The sequence below is a fragment of the Sardina pilchardus genome, chromosome 12, assembly GCF_963854185.1.
Source record: "Sardina pilchardus chromosome 12, fSarPil1.1, whole genome shotgun sequence".
NCBI lineage: Eukaryota > Metazoa > Chordata > Actinopteri > Clupeiformes > Clupeidae > Sardina > Sardina pilchardus.
In genome coordinates this window covers 16673336-16697751 of record NC_085005.1, presented here as the reverse complement: position 1 = coordinate 16697751, position 24416 = coordinate 16673336, and the positions used below count along the sequence as shown (strand labels likewise).

Here is a 24416-nt window from a genome sequence, read left to right as displayed (position 1 = left end):
TATACTATTGAAATATCAAAACAGTAATGGACTGGCCATACATACAGTAGTCATATTGCTCTGGCAGGTACTGACTCCTTGAACATACCTTCTGTATTGCAAGAAAACGTTGTTGAGTAACCACATTGGAAACATGTGGAGGTAAAGTGAGTGTTCACAATTTTAGTCTCTCTATCTTTAAGTGTGACAGTTGTTCGACTGCGCTTTCAGGAGTCCCGAGCAGACCTGAGCCCACTCGGACAGATCCGAGCCCTCTCACGGGCGTTTTGACCCCCCCACGCTCAGCTCATGCCGAGTTTGTTTTGAGCCTTCAAAGACTAACTTCAGATGAGATCTCAGAATTCCTTAAAGTGTAAGAATAGCTGCCATTAAAATGCACAGGACAATTTCCTCTCAGTAGACTCTAACAGTAAACTTATAGTGCTGCACTGATTGTGGAAAGTGTGCAATAATGCTAACATGCAACCTGTACTGTCTTATTATTGTCCTCTAGTCTAGTGTTTGAATAAACATATAATGCAGTGTTGATTGGCCAGTCTGATTTTCAAGTCAAGAGAATTGTGCTTCATTCAAAGTAACACCACAAAATAACCATGATAAACAGACATGAATTATTGACAAAAATCAATAAATGAATTCACTTTATAAATCCACTAAATGAACTCATGTTATAAATTGATGTTCCTTCGTGGGAACAGACAAATTGGTTTATGGTTTTGACTCTACTCAAGATGGTAATCCTCTTACAGTTGTGCCACACCAGATGACAGTGGGCAACCATGATTGTTTACTTCAAGAATTAAAGGAGTCTAACTCGCGTGACTCTTAGGATTATATCAGTTATTATACCCTATGTTGCGTTTAACAGTTAGCCTATGAAAGGCTTGCGGTAAGCTTTAGCCTGGATCTCACAGTTGAACATGAGATCATTACTCTCTGGAGGAATCTACGAAGACCTATATCATATTGAGCAAAAACTTACCAGCTGTTTTTGCTAAAATATAAGCAAGTGTGCATGTGAACATGCTTCAGATAGACAACTAGAATACAGTATCCTTTAGAAAAGTCCGCTCAAGTCTTCAGAGCAAGAATTCCTCTGTTTTCTAGGCACTTCTACCTACATTTTGTTATGAATTTGGTTAGGCGAAGGATCCCCTCACAAAATAAGGGGAAACATGTGAATGCGTGCCTCTGGGGCATCACTTGGTGAATGGCTTCGTTTTTTCCCCCATTTAATGTCTGTTTGTTTTGCCAAATGAGACCCGCAGAGCACTCATTAAGCTTTATGCAGGGCTCCTCCGGGTTGGAGCCAAAACAGCTCTGAGAATGCCCATGTGAAATAAATAAATAAATAAATAAATAAATAAACAGGAGAAATGTATGGCACTTTCTAAAAAACACACTGTCTTAATTTAATAGGTTTCTTTGGGAAGTGAGTGCATGAAATATGTCAAAATAAAAAATGCATGAAAAAAACAAACAATATCAGATACAGTACTGTATGTGTTATTGTTGAGGAATGCTGTCTGTATAATTGTACTCGACTACTGCCACTCTGAGTAACAAATGTTAAGTATAGATAATAAGACATGTAAAGTAGAGGTACTGATTTCTTGACTTGTCTCTAAACTTGCATTCGTGCCAAATCAAAACATGCACCGATGAAACAATATATATCTGTGACTTCATCATTCACCATGTCACAACAAGACGGTACATGCATGCATGACTGAACAATACTTCAAGCCATGCCAGAAGAGTCTTTCTCATGGCTTTTAGGGGATACATCCATATCATGTCTATATTGTTGAATTAGCCCACCTGACCTTTAAATTGCCATTTAGAATCACATTGTGAAAACAGATCGGAATAGTGCGAATCATGCTATGAGCAGATTACATTAATATCATTACCATTATTGGTGATATGACTATGTGTAAATTGAGCTGTGAACTGTAACAGCACACTGTGTAGCCTACAGTACATTACACAGCATTCAAGATCAAAGATCCATTACAGTCAATATGTGCTCATCACAAGTGAATGCAACTTTAAAATGCACTGTATTGCTTTGTTTTCGAGCACAAACAGAACAACACTAGAAACACTGCTGCCAGTGCTGCAGAGCTACAGTACAGGGCTTTGGTTGAATGAATCAAATCGCATTTGACTTGCTGTTCGATGATCTGCGTGCCTGCCTGGAGGGGGAATGGGCGCCGTAGTAAAAAAAAACACCAACCACAACCACACACACACACACACAAACACACATACACAAGCTGCCCATCCCCAACCCCATCCTCACCCCACAAATCAGAGAGGGTGGAGGAGGAGGTGGACATAAACGATAGTTTAGCGGATGCTTCCGTATGCCAAGGATAGCCTCAGCCTATACTACGGAGATGCTCTCTAGGAGGTTGGTGGACTGGTGAGCTGTTGCCCAGGCCTTCTGCTCTAATGGGAAGCTGGAGTCCACTGATGACACTGTGAAAGCATTAGACTGGTTGTCATTACTACCTGCCTCTGCATCCTGGCGAGTTACCACACATTCTTAAAACAAATGTGTTGAAAACAACACAAACTGCATAATCCCTATCTGGACATAAGCAAAAGATGTGTTGAAAATAACAAGTTACAAACAGGGTACTTGAGATTAATGACTGCATTTTTAGCATGCACGGGTTAAAGCAGTCTGTTAGGCCTATCTTAGGCCTACCCTTTAGTAAACTAGATATTTGAAGATGGCCTAATACAAAACAACCAAACATATCAATATTAGCATAACAAATAAGCATTTTTCCCCTTCGACTACTGAGTTTCATGTGTAGCCTAACACTGAAGAAAATTGATGATCACATGTAGAGCCCGACCGATATATCGGCCGGCCGATATTATCGGCCGATATTAGGCATTTTCAAAACTATCGGTATCGGCCGATAAATATTTTATAACGGCCGATAAATATTTTTTAATTAAATAAAGGAAACCCGAATATTTATCCTCCATTCACATTTCTAGTGTTGTAATTACGTGGTATTCCACCAGGGGGCGCATCTTCTTACTGCAAGACACGCACTCTGCTTGACTAGTTCTACTTCCTAAACAATGGCAACAAATTGCAGTTTGCGTTGCGTGTCATAGTTCTCTGAAGTGGTTTGTGTGTTCATGGTAGGATGATTTTCACGTGAAATGTAATTCTCATTTCTTCTAAAAGCCTAAATAAATGCAAGAATGTTTATCGGACATGCTTGATTTTTACTGCTGTAGGCTAACGTTAATCTTAGAGCCACTGGTCACAATGTTAAGTCCAAAGCTAAAACAAATTGAACGTTAGCATTGGTGGTTGTGTGATGGAGGCTAATTTGAATGTTGCTGTAGGGCCTATTTGTAAAACATAAGTGGTTATACTGAGGATATTGATAGCAGCACTGTAATTGTCTCTTCCCGACCGTCATCCCGTTAATTTTCTGATCATAAGGGGAGCTAAATTAGCAGCGCCAACATTTAGCCAGAGAGAGTTAAAGCGGAGTAATGAAGGATCTTTAGCCGGTGGAAGTAGTATGATGCATCCTTAAAAACACCTCTGTTTGCTAAAACTATTAAGCTGCTGTTGACTTGTTCACAAAGATCGCTCAGACTGTCCATGGTGGTCCTGTCAGTGCTGTCAGTCAGTGTAAACTGTTACATTAAGCTCACGAAGACAGCACACAAAATAAATGTGAGCATATGAAACAAGTCTTCAGAGCTAACCTTAATTCCCAAACACTCACTCCTTTGTTAGTCTTCAATTTTTTTTCATTTCAACAAAGGTGCTTACACCAAGCATGGTTTACAAAGGTTAAAGGTAAAGTTAAAATAATATTTTGTGCAATGGTGGTTATCAAAGGTGAAAAGACCACACTTATTTAATAATTAAAAAAAAAAACTGTATAAGAATGTTTTATTAGGAAACCAGATGGTTAGGCCTATTTAAACAGATAGCGCCCACCTTGAACAACATTTTATAGGAGAAAGTTTTTAAATTATGTTGGTTAAAAATGATTATCGGCCGATATATCGGTTATCGGCTATTGAAACTCTCAAATATCGATATCGGTATCGGTCCTCAAAATCCCATATCGGTCGGGCTCTAATCACATGTTTACCTCTGAAAACGTTTTTCACTTTCCTCCACGTGTCAAAATACACGAAACAGAAGGCGGGATCATAACAAACCATCCTATTGGCTATGCCGTGCCTCACCAGTTCCCGAGTAAAGAGAGAGAGGCGGATCCTTAAAGGGCAACACACATTCTTGTTTGAGAACTAATTTTCAATAGGTGTCAATGGCCACAAAATACTGTTCGCCTATGGGGAAGTCAGTAATAATGCTGATAATAAGTCCTAGATAAATTCAGCCCCCATCAACAGGTTAGATTAGGCTTGTCTGGGAATTTGCTTTAGAAATGCAATACAAAAACTGACCCGCGCGCCTGCAAATGGGACATTTCTGGTGTCTTTCTAGTAGGCTGTTGCACCAATCAGTTATATTGATCATTCAACCCACCACTCCAAAAAATACTTTATGTGGGCTCAGGTAGCCTACCATGCCTGTCTACTGTGCTGAATGCCTCCAAATGCTGGACAGCTTGCCGCGTGTTACTGTTACCATACTACAATGACGTTTGAGACGGGGCGGGTCTTTACGAAGCTCGATTGTGAGAGCGAAACACTGGCCCCCCACAACAGTTTGGCAACATCGGAGTGAGTGGTATGCGATCGGCGCCTAGAGCTGGCTATATCTTTTCGCTTCAGGATACAAATCATCTAAAGGTTCAAAATACCCCCAATAACGGAGGACGAGTTGTCAACTGGCGGTGAGTGCTTTGTTGTTGTTGTTGCTGTTATTTTCAGAAAATGTGGCTATACGTACGATTGACCCACTGTCCTAGATGAAAATTATAGGCATCTCTTCGCATGTCAGTCGAGAACTATAAAGTGTCTCATGCTTTTATGGTGGCTTGCTGGCTTTTTGTTTGTTAGTGTAGGTAGGAGTAGCATCTAGCCTACCTAACTGCTATTGTTTTTGCGCTTCTTTTGCAGTAGCCTGACGTTTAGGCTGGCGTTAACGTAACGGGTTGTCGGGGACATTTGCTCCAGCAGCTTGATCAATCTTTTGTGATAAATAGCTTGTTGCTCGCTCTGCAAGGCTGGACCGCTGCACCCCTCTTTTGATTGTTGGCAAACAGACAGACTACTTTTCTGTTTTACAGTTTAAGAGTGCCCGTTTCTGAGATCGGACGGACGGACGGCACCCTGGGGAAGGCTATCACTTATCGTGAAACCCCATTGACAGGCATGTCAAAACATGTCAAACAAGGTGCTACGGTGTGGTTGTTCGGAACGCTTAATGTTGCAGCCGCGATGGGCTAAAGTATTGGTACTTGTAGCTTTGCATCTGTTTTAGCTGTCATAAAAAGTAGGCTAATTTAGAGGAGCGTCGATGGTGTCCAGACGTTCCGCTGTGACTATTTTGAGACTAACATCTAAACTTTTTGGAGAGATCCCCTGAAAATGTGTTTATCTCAGACAGCTTGAAATGGTTTCAAACGAATGTGATGGTCAGTTGAAGCTGTTTTGAAATTGGTCAAACGATGCATTTATGAATCAAATGGTGCATTTATGGTCTAGAGATGAATACACGCTACATTAGGCAGTGCGCATTAATTTGCGTTGTTCAGTTTATGTTGACGATGTTTACTGAACGACTTGTTGAAAGTTAAGTTTGCAGTGGTTTTTAATGCGGAATAGCTCTTGTCTCAGCTGGGTGATGGGGCATTGTCGAGACATGTTCCAAGTCCGCCGCTGAACTCAAAGGCGTGCCCAGAGTCGAGTTTAGAATGCCACTGCACACAACATTCGGTAGGGGGAGCTCTAAGTTGTCGCTGGGCAGATGCAGTTTCACCAATCCCCTGTCAAGTGCAGAAAAATCCCCACCTGCAGGGTAATGGGTTTTGGGGCATTTGTCCCTACTTTGATATAATAATTGGTGCCCTCAAGCAGAAGTTAAAAATGACCCGTTCATTTGCTCTCTCTATTGGCCTAATTGATTTTTTTCTGGTTACAAAACACAGTGCTATCCTAAAATAATAACACATACTAGTATCTTGTGTTATTATGAGGAGATAAGCAATGCAGAGTCCAATTTTATCTTCTATGCACACTTTGAGCTTTGTAATTGTCTGTGCTGTTAAGAATATGTGAATCATACAGAATACCTTTATTATTATCATTATTATTGTTATTATTATTATTGTACTATTCTACTTGCATGGTTCTTTTAGTAAAGCATGCATTTGTTGGTTGGTTGATTTGGCAGTGTGAGGAGTCATTGTGCCTTAGTATAGTACATTTATTTGATTATTCTCTATATTTAATTGTGCAGTGCCCACTTCAAGATCCCAAAATGTTGGGTTAATTAATAATTTCCATACTTCAGTGTGTTTGTATAGACATTTATCAGTCATGAGGGCTGGTTGAAACCTGACTTCTCCAGAGAGAGGAGAGAGAGAGGAGGGGGAGGGTCTTTGCAGGGGGAAAGTGCTTTAGAGACAGATCTTTTTGCTGCCACTCGCAGTTTGCCATCTCAGCAAGAGGAACTGTCAAATCCGTCTCTTTGTAGCAAGCACTCCACAGTGACTGCACTGCAGCCTTGACTTTATCTCCAACGACAAGCATCATGCCGTTCGTGTTTCAGCCTTATATTTCTCCTCTCTAGTGTCACACACCCCATCTCTGTGCGTGTGGAGCTACCTAGGACCTAGCAGAGTTACACCCCCCCAGTGAATGAAACAGTTAAATTGTGTCTAAGAGGATTGTGTGTGAAGGTAATTTGTATTTTCCGTTTCGGTCACAATTATAAACAAATACGTAGGGTTGGTCAAAAGTTTTTCCTTTTTGGTAACGGCATGATGATAGTCCCATTCTCCATCATTTGCAGCGGTGATATGAGAGATAACATCATCTGACCTTTATGAGGTGTTTGTTTACACGCTTTGTTGTTTAAGCCTCAGCCAGGATGCCCAACAATGCAATCCTTTTGAGTGAGGTAATGGCAAGCCGGTCAGGTGCGTCCTTTGGTGCATAACGGCAGATAAACAAAGGGAATATTCACCTCAGACCGTTTTGCATCAAATCTTCATTAGGATGCCTTTGCATTAGGGATTTGGAATAAGCCATAGGATACAGTAGCCTATGTCTTCCATTATCCATCCTCCATTCCACTATTTGGATGTCTCAGTGGAATGCCTACAGCTTCGAAGCCACGGAACATGAACACACACACACACACACACGCACACACTAATACTCATACTGATCCTTCCAGGGGGATTACCGCTGAGGTTGCTGATGGACGATGAAGAGGAGGACATGTTTCGACCCATCTCGCGTTGCTGGGGGACCCCATTCATGGACGTCAAATTCGAGGACCGGGCTACACAGACAAACAGCTCTGCCGTCGTCCCTGGGAGAGGCAGCGGCATGCTGCCCTGCCGATTAGCACAAGAGTCCAGGCCCTTCTTCCGTGGTACGCTTCTGCACTTGTGCATTTTGGTGTTATAACAGAATGGATTGCTGTGCCATAATGCGTGAACAACATATACATTTCCTACAAGGCCTTCCCGGAATTTGACATTCAAATAGTGGACATTCATCTACTGGTGATTTAAAAAAAAAAGCTCACATAGAGAGCTGGTCTACCTGAAGGGTTAACTGGCTGATCCAGTTTCGTCTGGATGGGTGATATAACCTGAACGCGATTGCCCTGTTTATTGTCATTACCCTTAGAGAGGCACGCTTCACTGTCAGATTTATGACGTTATTGTTATTGTTGTCATGAGACATGTCTGGAGGCCAAGGGAATTCTCCTGCACAATTGGATTACCAGTAGCCAGAGCAGGGCCGAGAAAATCCCGTATGACTTCACGGGTATACAAAAGCATCCAGAGAAAGTTTAACGCGTGGCCATTATCACCAAATGACCCCAAAACACTAACTTGTTACTTTGTTAAGACCAACACTAAAGGAGTAACCACTCGGAAAGAGTTAATAATACCACTAGTATTCATCATTGAGGCCTCGTGAAAGCTTTTGTTTTCATGGCCACATGAATTGTCCAGCATAATGAGAGGCTATCTTATACTAACTTGTGTGTGTGTGTATGTTTGTTCCTCTCCAAGGCAACGCCGGACTTCGCTGGCATTTCCCCGCGCTCTTCGAGCCCGCGCGGGGCCTCGGGGTCCTGGAGGACGAGCGGGAGGCTCCGCGTCCGGAGGGAGGCGAGGTGGAGGAGCGGCAGGTGGTGGTGGAGGGCCAGGAGCTGGAGGAGGAGGACGGCCCCAGATTAGCCCAGAGGCCGCTGAGGGCGGGCGAGGAGGAGGAGGAGGAGGAGGACAACGAGCAGGAGGAGGCCCGCATGAGCGTGGAGGTGCAGATCGGACGCAAGCTGCGCGAGATCGGCGACAATTTCAACCAGGAGCAGCTGCAGATGGTGAGGACACGGGAAGCGGTGACACTACTGTAGACTGGGCATTAGTTGGGTGGGATTTGGGGGGATAGTGGACTTTTGAGTGTGTGTGTTTGTGTGTGTGTGTGTGTGTGTGTGTGTGTGTGTGTGTGTGTGTGTGTGTGTGTGTGTGTGTGATGGGGGGGGGGCGGTAACATGGTCCGTGGTCTTTTTGATAGCTACTGAAGTGTGGTCATCCCTGTTGAGTAATGTTTACCCGACACTACTGAACTCACCGTGGTGACCTCATTTACTGGAATAGAAGACTGTAATGTAAGAATGTACACATGTAACACACACACACACACACACACATGCACCACACCCACACAGACACATACACATGCAAAGAGAGGACTTGCGGTGGACATTCGATATCCAGGTGAAAGGGCCCGCCCAAATAACAGCTCCACGTGCCAGACAGGTCTGGTCTTTGTGTCAACAACACTTCAGGTGTTTTTCTTACGGTCTCTGTTTTAATGGTACATATGCCATCCATGAATACGTTCTTGGATGTTAAATTTAAAACATCCCTACTATGACAGTCTCTCAAAGAGTGAAAGTGGTTTTAGGCGGGTTTAGGTGGCTGGGCCACCTACTGTAATACTCCATAATTGTAAAGAGACCTCAAGTGTGGACCACAAAGAGGGCGTTTAAAATATGCTAAACCACATGTGTTGGCTCACTCGCTTGGCTCACACTGTGAGCTTATCCTGCTCTATAAACCAGAGCACATACATAAGAATATAAACATTATACTCTGTAATAGTCCCTACAAGTAGATACTTATCCTGGGATGAGAGGGTGATACAGTCTCAATATCATACAGTAGTTGGAAGCCTTTTATCTTTTCTTCCCATCTATTGTATGAGTTGCTGTCACATTGCCTGTGATTAAGATGAGGATCTATTGAAATATACTCTTTGCCTATTTAGGACACAGTCCTACATTGATACACATTAATTTCCTGTATTGTAATGAAAATGCAGTAGTTTACCTAGCTTTTTTATGGGTTTCTCATCTTTCATTTATAAAGTTGGTTAGTTAGACATTGGATTATCTCATAGCCACCCCCTGACCCTTGTCTCTTGCTATTGGGCCGAGGAGGTTATCAGCAGTTGTAAATATTTTACCAATTGAGTGTTAGCACATGAGGTGTGGCTGGTCGATGCAGGGGGCCTTATCTCCAAGGGTCCGGCGTGGAGTGAGATTGGGTGACCCAGAAGAATGAAACGCAAATCTGTGTTTACATTCACATGAGGCTAGAACACGTTTGTTACCCTGCCAGGCTTCTTTGGTGTGCAGATGATCTGCTAACAGATGCAGGACTGTCTGTGTGTGTGTGTGTGTGTGTGTGTGTGTGTGTGTGTGTGTGTGTGTGTGTGTGTGTGTGTGTGTGTGTGTGTGTGTGTGTGTGTGTGTGTGTGTGTGTGTGTGTGTGTGTGTGTGTTAGAGGCTCATTATGTACAAAACCATCTGACGTATTTATTTTTAGCTGCAGTTGACGTTATTGCTATGTCTCTCTTTGCTAAAGGTTGGCTTTGTCAACATGCTTTGTCTACATGTTTGTCTACTAACTGCCGTGACAATGTATCTCCAGAGGTTCAAAGTAAAACTGTAAACTAGTGTACTGTAAACTACTTTGTGTTCTGTCTAAATTGAATGGAGGTCTTCCTAAGTATCAAAACGTGCTATCTCTGCGTGAACACAACTGGATAAACAAAGCAACAGAAAAACATTTCTGATTTTCTGTTGTTTTCTAGCAATACTGCTCGGAGTAGGTTTTTCCAGTAAATTTAACTTGCGCTCTAAACTCCTCCACTGTCTTTATCAAGCACTCGGGTGCTGTGAGACGCTTACGCAACGCGCTGCAACACGAAGGCTCATGGGCTGATGGGGGATGGCTTGGATGAGGGGCGGTGGTGCAGGAGGTGGAGGGGTTGGAGGGTTAGAGGGGCTGGGTGGGGTGGGCTGGTGGCGGGGGACCTTTGATGTCCGCACACACACACACACACACACACAGTCGGGGTGGTGGAAAAGTGGAGCAGGGCTGACTGGCAGACTCGGGGAAGTCTCTGTTCCCCACGGGGGAATAGCTGTCAGCCGCGTCCTTTTGCCGTACTCAGATAATCTCTCAGTCTAACACCTCATTTGTGGGGAGAGAGAGAACGAGAGAGAGAGAGGAGAAAGAGAGAGAGAGGAGAGAGAGAGAGAGGCCAAATGATGAAATCTCTATATATTTCTCAGAAAGCGAGTCTCCAAAACCCGTGTACCCTCGTTGGTGTGGCATGAAAAGGGGGCTGGGGGTGTGGGGCGGGATGACGTGATGGGGCAGAGATGAGCGGTTTTACCCTCGAGTCACAGCGGGACGTCGCTCGGCGAACCCCTGAACTCCCTGACCTTAAACCCACCCACCCCCCTCCACACACACACACACACACACACACACATTCCTCAGCTCTTCACTTATCCTCTCCTAATTAGCCGATCGTCTTCACATTTCCACAGCACAGAAACCCCTCCCTCTCCCTCTTTTTGAAACTGCACTTCAGTTCGACTTGTCAGCAAGTGGGAGGGAAGAGAAAGAAGGGAAAAAAAAGAGGCAAACCCATGTTTTTCTGTCAGGAATGATTGACTCAAATGAGCCGTTATGTTTCTGTTAAGGCAGCCTCCCCCTGTTTAGCCCAGACACACCACCCCACCTCCTCCTTAATCCCACGGACACAGTCTGCTTTCTCTTAATAGTTCCCCTTAATTAAACACTGATCCTCATTTCTCCCTGAGGCACAAACACGGTGTACTTAAAAAGACCTAGAAAGGAGAAACAAACAAATTAAAAAAGGAGGAAGGTCTCATCAACAGCCTTGTTGGTCAGGAGGAGGCACCATTTGATTCCTCCCGCTTGTTATTTTATTTGATATATGGACGAGTCAGTCTGAGTAATCCTCTTTAGGAGAACTAAGTACCCACCCCCTACTCCACCCTCCAATTCTATGGCGTGTCTATGATAGTCAGCCAGCGTGATCGGCTGGTTTAGGCAGTATAGACTTGACACAGTGCCATGCAGGACAGTAAACAAAGCCACTGTTGTGACAATACCCACACGGTCTCTAGAGGATGTCAGTCTAGACACATCAGTCATGTTTTTGGCCAAGAAATCAGTGTTTTCTTCTGCACCAGACTTTTGATCTTTTGGATGAATGCCAAACAAGTCACTCTAGGGTATATGGCTAGCCTGTGTCACATGCTATAATTAGCATGCAACCATCTGAATACCACACATTGAGGTAGAGCAGTTTAGAAATGTAAAATGTTACATTACACTACTAATATACTTAACTGTTTCATAATTTAAGCCTTTAGAGACGTGGTGGCCCTGACTTCTATTACATACATTTAGATAAAAGTTTTCCCAAACAACTTACACTATAGCGTCCATGTTTGAAGCGTTCTTTCCATTAGTATGTATGTTCTCGAAATATCAGGGCTTTTTGTGCTTGCACTTTTGTCAAACCGTTTGAGTTACTCTTGAAGGTGTATTAATATCTACCCATCTCTTCTCTCTGTCCCTCTGCAGCTTGCCAGACACCAAAGAGACCATCTGCCGCTGTGGTGGCGCGTTGGTGCCGCTGTCTTTGGCTACCTGCTCCAGAGGGTGGACGTGGCCCCTGCTGCCCGACACGGCAACCCAAGATGAGGGGAGGGGGTGGGAGCGCAGGGGGTTTCCCAGCCACGCGCGCAGGGCCCCCCTGCAGCACTCTCCAGAGACTTTTCATTTTCTGATGGCACTGTAGGACTTTATGACGGGTTTGGATGGCACGGATGGGAATAAATGACTGAACGAGACCGACTACCGGGGAAGGGTGGGTGAAGAAGAAGGTTGCTTTCTCCGCAGGACGGAGACAGAATCTTTTTTGTTTGTTTGTTTGTTTGTTTGTTTGTTTGTTTTTCTTTTTTTCAATGTTATGAAGAAGCCATGCTTTGTGAAGAGATATTTTTAATGAAAAACATATGTAAGATAAAGTATTTTGTTCAGTATGTTGAAAAAGTTTTTTTTTCTTTATTGGTTTTGATTTGTTCATCGTTAAGGACCTTTTGACAGTTCAGCTATTGCCTTACTCCTTCCTACAACAGTGGAATATCAACAAATCAAAATGGCGGAGAATGGGAAGGGAAAGTTTGGTGGAGATTCCATGCTGAAGAATCTGAACTTGATGACATGACCACAGTGCACTATTAATTCCACCGTAGCTGGTTGCGGTTTCTTGCTGGCTCATTTGGACAGGTTTCTCTTCTGTGGTACTGAATTGTTCTTAGATAATAGGTCAGTTTGACTTATTTGCCAGTGGCTGTTGACTGAGATTTTTCTGTATCTCTTTTGCCTGTGTCTTATCCCCTGCGGTCTTTAAACCCGGGTCTGCTTGGACCTTTAAGGTCCTCAGTATGCTGGTCTTTTTGTGTCACAGGCTCAACAATTGAGCCTGATCTTTTTATACTGAGCAGACCAAGAGACATAAGCTCTTTTTTATTGTCTCTTGTGGACTAGGCAAGCCTTTATAACCACAATAAGAACTGTCTTATGAATTGTCACTGAGAAACAAATGCTTTTTTTTTTTACATTTTCTGTGAACGTTTGTTTCTTACCTGAAACGAAGCAGTTAAAAAATGAATTTTGAAATTTACTGTGAGCACAAAATTCTTTCACACACACACACACACACAAAAAAAACAACCCGACAAGCTGAAGACAAATCCAAACAGACTTGACCTGTGGTGGTTTTATAAAGGTGCTATTGTTTGGTTATGACACAGTTCGACCACTTTAAGAAGTTCTCTTAGGCCTTTGCATTCAACGCGTGTACACAACTGAGTGTGCGTATGTGTTCAAAAGGATGATTTGCTGTTTTTGTACGAGTCTCTTTGAACACTCCCTCAGCGGGTCTATTTGCACTTGAGCTGATAAGCCCTGCCTAGTTCTCCGGAGCTACACCGCTATGATGGAGGCCGATAGTCGCTCTGGAACCTTAAAGATCAAATGCTGTTGCAGTCAGATCAGCACAAATAATGGCCGATTCCCTTAGGATCAATCATCTTTGCCTTATTTGTCTAATCTACCCAGGGGTCCCTTAAGACAATAAATGAGGAGTGTTGTGGGTGGGTGGGGGGGTGATGGGGTGAAGAGTTTAATGAAATAGCAGAGAAAACAGTTTTATGAAGATTTCACAACAGAAGAAGATGTTTATATTTAGATATTTTTTACAAAAGTGATTGAAGACATTGGATATGTTTGTTTTACATTCTTATTCTTAGTAATGAGTTCTCAGTAGTGTAAAACACCTGTCAAGAGTCAGACACAAAAGGAAAAAAAAGAAAAAGTGAACTTGCCTCTGTAAACAAACAATCTCAGGGGTTGGTACATTCAGACTTGGGAAGCATTTCACTGTCCCCAACATTCAAATTTATTTTTTTGGCAAAGCCAAGACTGAGTGACATTGGATGAATCCGGAGATTCATATCACCCAAATTACACATTCCATTAGTCATTGCCCGGTCCAGCAGCTCTCGATTATTTTGGTTCTTAGGAAAAGGATTTTATGAGCCATAGACCATGTACAATGTCAAATCCTGTACATTCCCCAACCTTCGGATTTCCTGACCAATGGAGTAATGTTCATAGATAGCAATCGCTGAGATTCAGTGTTCACTGAGCCATTCATCCAAAGACTGTGTGCATGCACATACTCTTGCGTTTTTCCAATGTCACTCCTTCTTAATATCTCATGTTTTTTTATTTTTAATATATATTATTTGCCTCAAGTCATTGTAGTTTGTTTGAAATAATTTATTGTAATTTATTTGGTGTGTATTTTGCTCAGTGCTACTATATATTTGGATTTCTGGATATGTGCAGGTTACTTGTGCATTCAGTATGGATAGTTTGGTGTGCCTCTTACAACTGTGGGTCAGAGAACTTAAAAAAAAATCAACACCTGTAGACAATCAAAAAGACATCAAATGTGCCTTGTGTCTAGCAGACCCGCAACACAATCAGCGAGCCTCTGCAGTCTGTGATTTACGCGACACGAAACAATCTCAAGGCTTCGAATAGGCAGACGTTTGTCAGGAATAATGAGTTAGACGTGATATGCTGTCCCCTGTCCATTTTGACTTTGGCTTCCACGGCCCACAGTCTTTAGCCCCAAACTGTTCAAATCAAAAAGACCGTCTGCAACAACATGTGCACTGGAAAGTCTTTGAAAAGACATGTTTTTATACCTCTTTGCATTCTCTGGATTTGACGTTCTGTCCTTGCTTTCACAAGCTTCTTCAAACACAACTTTGTGGAAGTGTTGGATAAATTTAATGAAATTTAATGTCATCTGAGGGCTGGTCAGTTTATTTTTTGTTGAAATTAGACAGGAAAGTAAGAATATGTTCAGTATTATCTTCTGGAGGACTTTTAGCCCAGGTTGTATCCTCTCTTCAAATTCCTTCATTAGTGACTCTGTGTAAAACATGCCTTTAAAAGGAACATTTTTGAGATTGTTGGCAGTGTCTTCAATTTTTGAATACAAAAAAAAGAGCACGATTTGTTTTTCCTAAAGGAAATCCAGGGACCTTTAAGTCTCACTGTTTATTTATAACTTTGGAATAAGAACAAGTTTCTAGGGAAGTATCTTTTTGTAAAAAAGAACAACAAAATAACAAAAATGAGGGAGAGGGTTTGCCATGTCTCTCACCTTAACAAGTTTTCTATTAATCTGAAATTGCATGTGAATAACTTCTGAAATTTGTATCTTAAAGGTTTTGAATGTAATGTAACTGAATTCAAACAATGTTCTTAAGTAAAGGGCAATACAGCAAATCATTCATTTGATAATCCCCCTCCCCTCCTCCAAAAAGGCAATCAGTGAAGTAAATGTCAAGAAATGTTTCTGAATGTCTTTTTCAGATCTCCAGTCTTGTTCAGTGAACTTTGTGAGACGCATATCTGACAATCACTTAAGTCTGATCTGTGTCACGAATGAACCTTAAAGTGAAACCGCACAATGAGGTGATGAATCTATTTTAACCAATACCTTCAGATTACATTCAACAACAATGGCATTTTTTATCAGCGCTGTCTTAACAGTTGAATGCCTGCTGTACAAAGTGGTATAGTGCCCTGTTGAGAAGAGAGATAAAAGCATAAACTGTTTTCTGGGAGACTGTAGTTGAGCCTCTTTATCTGTACAGTAGAGGGTGCAGGGCCAGCTGTAAAGACAGGGGAGCCCAAAGTACACCCGGGTGACACCAAATGAGAAGCCATCTCACCACAGTCTTATCGTTCCCCCTCCAGTGATGATTTTTGGGGTGACGGTCGGTGACAATCGCGGAGGGGAACAGCTCATATGGATTTGTGATGCCATGACTATGTTGACACCTATGCCAGTATAGGGAGATAGCTGTGACGCTTTGTTGTCTAACGCAGTGTGCTTCTGGATCTGGATCTCTCTAGTCCACTCCATTTTCAGCTGGCGACGGAGGTCAAGGACATTTTGTTTCTCAAGTGCAATATGCTGTACATAGGAGCTTGGCTCTATGAATCATTCCTTTCTTGCATTTTTGTTGTTCAATGGGAAATTATTGTCATTTTTCATTAAAAGTTTTTTCAAAACTTCAGGTTCAAAATCATTCGTTGTTGTTATTCCTTGTAAGGAACTGGGGTTCACATCACTCATTCCTCAGTGCAAACCATTCAAGGAACACTTCAGGTACAGCAAGAACACTATGGTCAAAATACTCTGTTAACTTAGTTTACTCAGTTAAGTGTGAATGTTCATGACCACTTCAATGGCAACAATGAACAGTTTTCAATCATATTATGTAAGCAGCATCATAGTTGCCCCCATTTCTGAAAGTAGCCTACCAACACAAGATTACCACCTTCCACAGAGAGTAACGTTGTGATCCAGGATGAGAGACAGATAACAGGGAGTGCCCATGATGTCACTATTTACTTTAAACTATTAAAGTTAATAATTGACATTGACAATGTTTGTTGATCTTCTAACTTGGTTTGGACAAACATGTCTGGCAAGAAATATAAACATATTACATAACAGTCCAAGCTTTTTCAGCCATGTAGGCCTATTTCAATCAACGACCATCAAGTCAGGCCATGTTTCTCTACCTACTTGAGATATTATTTTTGATTACCATAAAGAAAAACACTGACCAGCATAATTAGAGACTACAACACATTTTAAACATGGTCAGGGGAAAAATACACTGAACTGACATGGTTTCTCTCTGTTGTTTAACTTCACAAAACAGCAGGTATTTCGGGCCTACAGGTAGGCATACTGTTGGGCCCATTGGTTTCAGATAGTAGGCTATCTCCCCGTAGTGATCAAGGTGCAGGCAGAATAGGAGCGAAGCAATAGGTGTAGCTTTGCTCAGCACTTTTCTAAAGCCAAACAATGGGGTTTCTGTTTACCGAGCGACGTGCTGACAGACTGCCAACTGATACTCTCAAGAATGGTCAGACAGAGCTCTCCTTTCAATGCACTTCTTTACATTGACGTCGGTGGGATACTGTCAGTGTTTTGTAGCACAACAAACCGATAAGTTGCTGAGTCACAGTAGCAGAAACAAACTCTGAAAACAACCGGTTCTGTTTTGTCATCTACAGTCACAGAATTTACCAGGGATGATGTCCTACCGGCATGATATCCCAATTTAGCTATAGCTATATCTGTTCAATATTCATTCACAGTTTAAAGCTAATTAAAGACATTTTTGTATATGGGTCATTAGATAATAGTTCAATTAACAAAATTAACCCTGTGTGCCCACATGAGGATATCAAATATAGTTCCGTATCAGAAAGCTCAAGGGCATTACCAATTCAAAAGAAGTTATCAAGGCATAGAGATTGTTCACACTGTTTGATATTTAGGAGCTATTTTAGTCTCTAACTTAAATTTTAATGAACACAATGTTTGTTATGAAGTTGTATGTACAGTATGTGCCAGGTATCTGTGGGACCAGATTGAAATTCCATGTGAGTGGATAATAAAGATTCCATTCTATTCTATTCTATCCTGTGATGTAATTAGCGTGACAGATCTGACACAATTTCATAGATCTGCTTATATAATGAGGTTTTCCCCACACGATGTGCCTGCTGTCACAACAAACTTTTCGCGGGGGAAAGCTGCGGGTAGAGACGGTGCGTCGGTGAGTCACTGTAATCCCCCACGCAGCCCAGGAGTATTGGCTCGCCAGTGTCCGGCCTCCTCTGTCTGACCAGAGAGAGAGAGAGAGAGAGAGAGAGCGCTACTTGAGGAGAGGGATGATCTCATTCGGACAGCGGAGTCGAGACCAGGCACGCGGACCAGACATGGCCTGGGGGCCACCCCGAGCCCAGGCCCAGTCTATTATGTCTGTCAACACAAGGTCTTTTCTTTAGCGGCAGCCAAAGCCCCGGTGACAATCGAGAGGCATTGAGACGGAGGGGACGGCGCTGGCTAATTCAAAACAGACGAGGGACAGCAGGCCAGGCCGTGACTCACATCACGCACCTTGGTGATGGTGCTCATCCAACCATGCGTATACACACACACACACACACACACACACACACACACACACACACACACACACACACACACACACACACACACACACACACACACACACACACACACACACACACAAGCAGCCTAGACCAACAAGTGAAAGCAAACCAGAGGTGTTTATAAGGTGGAGAGTACTGTGGATGTGCTTTTGAAACACATTCCGTATTTGTAGCAATACTGCACTGCACATACAGTACACTGCTGAGTACACTAAGAGTCAAATCTACCCTGGAAGCACTTTGCTACATACTGAGCTGCCGATATACATTATATTATCATTGCACAACCCCCATATAAAACATGGGACAGGACAGATGATGGGGCACTGCTTTGCTTTCTTGCTGACTTTTCAACTTAAATAAGCTTACAATAAGGATACTTCAATATTCAATATAGCCTTGGCCTATGGTTCCATCTAACTGGCAAAAAGGGTGTTGAATGTCTCTACACAGACACTTTGGCGGCAGTCACCGATGAAGAATAACAAGACTGTTTAGATCCAGTTGTCAAGTTAATAATCTCAGACACACAGCCACCTTACAAAAACAAGGTCTGCAGAACACATACGTGTTGACCGCTGTGTGAGGGTCCCTAGATGGCCGTGTGTCATGTGAAACTGGAACCAGGGAACCCGAATACAAAAGCCCTCGTTGACCCCAGGTTGAGGATGGGGCCCTACAGGTTGTCAGAAGTCTCCTGACCCCGAGATTGTCTACTGAAAACGTACGACCCCACCGAGGCTGTTTTTCACTGTCGGGCGACGCGTCAGTCAGCGGTCATTGTTATGCTGCCCACAGCTGGACAACTGGGGGGGTGAGCGGAGAGGGGGGGACAGGGGGGCATTGTTGAGCATGTTGACTCGAGCTATCTATTTCCCAGAGGACAGAAATAGCTCCCGGTGACATTCTCTAGCTGGGAGAAAGCCTGGAGGAAAAAAGTGCCAAAAACAATGTTTGGATGTGACAGCAGATGCCCCCCCGCCCCGACTCCATCGCACAGCAAAATGGAGGAGAGTTATAGTGCAGGAAGCATCAAGCCCTTAGGGTGCCTGCTTTATAAACATCAAACGCCCTCAGCTGGGCCTGTGTGTTGTTGGATGTCCTTTGCCCCACACACTGCCAGGTCAGTGCATGAACCTGTCCTATGTAAACAGCTGTGTAACGTGACAGCAGTGATTAACGAAGACCTCATTCACATCCATCGAGCTAGTCAGGAACTATGTTCAACCATTGTTCATAGACATAAATCATAATAGGAGCTTGTGTTGTGTGTGTGTGTGTGTGTGTGTGTGTGTGTGTGTTCGTGTGTGTGCGTTTGTGTGTGTGTGTGTGTGAGTGTGTGTGTGTGTGTGTGCGTGTGTGTACGCATCTGTGTGTATGTGTTTGCGTGTGTGTGCTGTCAGATTTCAATAACATCTTACTGTTCTTCTTCTGCCCAGTGACTGCAAATGACAATGAGCTAGTAGCCAAATCTGGTATAGAGCATAATTTCCATCTTCCTTAGGCATTTTGTGCATGGCCCCTTTAAGAAAATAAATAAATCTCCTCAGTCGTAAATAAATGTGGGTAGGGTAGTCACAGTTTATGTGGGCATAAACCGTTTGAGCTGAAGTAGTACATTTTAAATTTGACTGCTCCCAAGTTGGAGAAAAGCGAGTCAGCCTTCATCAATTAAATCAAACACAAAAGAAATGTGTCGAATGGGAGATGTTTTATCTATGTCATGAAGACATCCAGCCACAGGACAATTAAAAAGTAAATGGCCTTTGAAATAGTGGCCCTCCTGCAGGTCAGTATTTAAGCTCATTGACAGGCAATTCATCTGTGTGCTGACATCATCTTCACTGACTACTTAGTTCTGGCAAGGCAACTCCACTATTTAAATGCTGAGGGTGTAATGAAAATTGTGATGATTCATTTCAAAAGGGGGTGAAACAATGCGATTGACCTGTTTAAAAATGGCATGCTTCCACCTTTTAAAGCACCACATAAAAACACTGGTATTCTCAGCCCCACAAATGTAGAGGCATTTGGCTGCAGGGAGAGCGCTTACCTCATCCGGGCACCATGTGCCAGGTCACGCCCGGGCAAGGCAACGTCCATCTCTAGGGGTCGGGACCGAGGGAGGGCTTCATCATACGGGCACCTGCCAAAAGAGGGGCGAAACTCACAGATGAACATCTGATCTGAAACACTGCTGTTGCTATCTGCTATCTTCTTGTCTGCGTCCTATTTCCTCCAGACACTTAGCACGGAGCTGCGCAGAAGTAAGTTGTGACAATACTTTCACTACTAAAATGACTCAACAGATAACCTGACTTGTTGCAATGTTGCCTGTTACAATTTGCTACAATGATATTTTGACCTAAATAGTACAAAAGTCACATAGATCGCTTGTACCTATTATATAAGGTGTCTTTTTTTCAGTGTTATGTATACATAAAGGTCTTATATGCATAGGGTGACATTAGGCTTTACATCATCAAAATGCTGTAAAGCTGTGCAACAAGTTGTGACTCAAATGGGATTTTTCCTTTGACATAAAGGGACAAAAGATGTAATGAATTACTTGAATGCACTTGAATAAGGCAGTTAACTGGAGCTTTTTTCTCACTCTCAACACCACCCTCCCTCATGATCAACAACATCCAGAGAGATGACAAGAGTTAACATGTTATTTCCACGCGTCACACGCCGTATGACCATGCAAATAAACATTAGCGACACTGTCACCATTTCTAAATATAGCCCTGGCACAGTGCTGCTTCTTCTGGAACACCGCGGAACTGTGCACGAGCAGATAAGGGCCAGTCCTCGGAGCCCAACAGCCCAAGGAGGAGTGTGCCGTGCTTCATACGGGTCCGTCTGGAGGAACAGGCTAAACCAGTCGAACAGGAATCCCACCTCCCCTCCCCAGCGGGGCACCTCCAAAACACGGGCCTCAGGGAACACTGAACAAACAGAAGGGTGATAAGAGATATAGACCAGCAGCACGGGGGCTGGATAAGGGGGGGCCTCAACACGGTGCTTATTGTTACTTGAGAGGAGATCTCGAGTCTGTGATAAAATGCTGTGTAGAGATATTAACGGGCGAATGCTTTCTTGAAGGGTCATTTCAAATCTCACCGCTCTGACTTTTTCTCAGTTCATGACACTGACACTGAGCTCTTTGTCATTCTTCCTTAAGAGGAGATCTAAAGTCTGTGATAAGATCCGGTGCAGATGTTAACGGGCCAGTGGTTTCATGAAGGGTAATTTTAAATCTCACTGCTCCCACGTTTACTCAGTTTATGATTATGCGGTATAATCATCCATCTAACTAATTGCTCAAATGAGTTTCACTGAATCTGACAAAAAAAATATATATATCTTTGAAATGTACTGACTTATCTTCCCAAAACCTTTTCAAAATACATGGGTGCCAACACTTTCAGCCATGACTTATTACAAATATTAAAATTGTGGAATAGAATAGGATGTCATTGAAGTTCCTGGAGGTGTAATGGCCGACATCCCAGTACTTTTCTCTATAGTGTATATAAGTGTGCATTTCAAAGTATTTAAATGTAGCTAAGCACAAATATTCTATATTTCAATAAATACAAAGATCTAGTATCTATCTGTATTTATACTTTTGGGAAGACAGGTTTGGTATGGTAACAGAAGCAATTACAGCAGGTGAGGTATCCAAGCTAAACATGTAATACACACACTCTCTATCTCTCAGCCACAAACACGCGCACGCACGCACGCACGCACGCACGCACGCACGCACGCACGCACGCGCGCGCGCACGCACACACAAACACACACACACACACACACACACACACACACACACACACACACACACACACACACAAAATAAATAATTTAGCAAACAAAGACATACCTCAAGTCTGACACCTGCTGCAGACTGAAGAAACAGGTGACTCTGACGTTAGTGTTTTCCTAGTATGTTCCTATGTCATTTTACTACCCAAATCATATAGTGAAATTTCAAAAGGCTCTTTGGTTTCAAACGAGTACAAAACATGCTATGCCATTACAGCATAACTGTGAGGCAAACTGCACTAAAGCAATTACATCTAGTGACTACAGTAAATGGCAACACTGGCGTTGCAAACAACTAAGTCTCACTGACTGTCGCATGAAACAATTTACAGCCCTTAACACGAGGGCAGATTCTGGGACACCTCAGGTCTCAGGTGAAGAGAGATATTCCCACGGAAGAGTGGCACAGTTTTCCGTGCCTGCAATGAAAGTGGGGTGGGAAATTTACACTGAGTCAAAAACCTCAAGGCCAGGCGGAGAGGAGTGTTGTACTTGGCACAATTCAGTGGCGCTTGCTCCAAGAGCACAGATGGGCTCAAATGAGGTTCAGTCATAGTGAACATCAAATAGGGTCACCCTGGGACAGTTTAACCACATAACACGCAACCTGTTTCCCATTCTCACAGTGGCTTGGTCATTAAAACAACCTTTTGCTGAGTGGTGTTTCTATCCGTTTCTATCCAAATTAGGAGCTTATGAGAAGAGTACAGTCCACATTCAATGCAAAGAAACTCAGCCAACACTGCCTATCCAAATATCCTATTCAGATTAAGTGGACCACATTCTCACAGCCTCACTGGAGGCCTGGAAGTGAATAAATAGCGCATGCTATCTAGCATGTCATCAGTTTAGTACTGTAATATGCTAAGCTAATAAGGTACATTACTCTAATGCTAACAGGTTCATCAAGTCTAGTCATGAACTCTGCTCTAGATTGTCATCAGCTAGCACTGTTCCATTATTTCCTTGAACTCTGACCTTTGACCTACTACGTGGATAGTAATGGGTTAGTGGTTGTTTATGTTTGTTATCCGCATTTTTATGGCGCTTGTTCCATGTGAGCCCAATTTACAACCTTTACATTAATTAGACCATACTTTCAGGGGCCATACTTTCATCGTGAGTGATACGGGAAGTTAGAACACACATTCCCCTCATTATGCCTTAATGCACTTGGTGGGCGACTGCCAAGGGCTTGGTGCACATGAAACCCTCTGGTCAAGGGGAACTGTCAGCCAGACTCAAATGAAACTGGGCTGGCTCAACTGTCTGCTGTACATTCAAATGTTCTATCTGCAGTATGTCCTCATCCCTGGTTACGCTAGCCGCACGTCAACAAAACAATGTGGTTAAGTGTCGGTCGGCTACCCTACCCTTCCCTGTCCTGTTACACACACGTGTGTTTATCCATGTAAACAAGTACAGCTTTATGGATGGTTCAACGGTCCACTGTACGAGCTGTTCCACTTAATATGGAAATGCAGTGCAAGCTGTGCCAGACATTTCGCAAACAACATTAAGGATCATAAACAAATACAGTTACAGGAATACATACACAATTTTGCATACTGTCTGATCTGACAAAGACATTGATGTGTATTTTGTATTGTATGTGTATTCTATTTAGTGAGTGTGCACTGTGCAAACATTTTAGAGTGAGTGAACACATATGGGGTTTTTAACACGGGCGAAAGCGTGAAAATGGTTAAACTCAGATGAATGGCAGTGTCTAAGACTACATCACCATCCTATTCGACAGTAATGAGTCACAGGCATAAACAGAGGCATGACCTTGCTGTTAAAATGCCCCCTGAGAGTTCACACGATGCTATCGTGGACACAGACAACCGTACAATCTGTCACGTCTACGCTCACATTAGTCAATCAAGAAAGACACATAGTTACCATTGTGTAAAAATGTAAAACATCACAAATGCAAATTAATTTCTCGCACTTGTTAAGGACTAGTAAAAACAGACAAAATCCTACATGTAATCAACAGTAAAATCACCTCTATATAAATGGCACAAGCTAGAGCAAACAAAAGAGAAACCTAGGATACGATGGTGAACATACAGCTTGCTTTCCATGGTTTTACACATAAAAAGTTACCATTCTACTGTGAGAAATATTGCCAACACAGAGCTCTCAATACCTGTAGGACACCCGGTAGATTCCCCCTGGCTATTGGGGTTGAAATTTGTGTGTCCAGAAAAGGTCTCAGGTCATGTACTCCTTATTTAAGCAATTTTTAAGTTAAGTAGGTAACTCAACTCTTCCAGAAAAGCATGCATGTCTCTCTCATAACAATAGCTGTCTCCCAGTTTGCTAAAAATGACAGCAAGGACAGGATAGGTTGTGCATTCCGTCCCAAAGCTTCCACTTAGGCATTCACTGAATCTGACAGTCTGGACA

General features: G+C 42.9%; 1 protein-coding gene and 1 long non-coding RNA gene across 2 annotated transcripts; both read left to right on the top strand.

Annotated features, from left to right (window-relative positions):
• Nucleotides 1-4727: 4727 nt before the first annotated feature.
• bmf2 (BCL2 modifying factor 2) lies at nt 4728-13684 on the top strand. Its single transcript, XM_062551399.1, has 4 exons — nt 4728-4856; nt 7367-7567; nt 8220-8530; nt 12123-13684. The coding sequence occupies exons 2-4, from the start codon at nt 7390-7392 to the stop codon at nt 12240-12242; spliced, it is 609 nt and encodes a 202-aa protein (XP_062407383.1). The 5' UTR covers nt 4728-4856; nt 7367-7389; the 3' UTR covers nt 12243-13684.
• A 6534-nt stretch (nt 13685-20218) lies between these two features.
• On the top strand, nt 20219-21594 carry LOC134098532 (uncharacterized). Its single transcript, XR_009941065.1, has 2 exons — nt 20219-20434; nt 20916-21594. It is a non-coding gene; the product is annotated as an uncharacterized LOC134098532 (long non-coding RNA).
• Nucleotides 21595-24416: the final 2822 nt, after the last annotated feature.

What these genes read in the sequence shown, in the direction of transcription:
- bmf2 (XM_062551399.1), top strand. Translation starts at nt 7,390, where the DNA reads ATGGACGATGAAGAGGAGGACATGTTTCGACCCATCTCGCGTTGCTGG. An exon ending in GTCCAGGCCCTTCTTCCGTG is followed by an intron (nt 7,568 to 8,219) that starts GTACGCTTCTGC and finishes TTCCTCTCCAAG; the next exon opens with GCAACGCCGGACTTCGCTGG. An exon ending in ACCAGGAGCAGCTGCAGATG is followed by an intron (nt 8,531 to 12,122) that starts GTGAGGACACGG and finishes GTCCCTCTGCAG; the next exon opens with CTTGCCAGACACCAAAGAGA.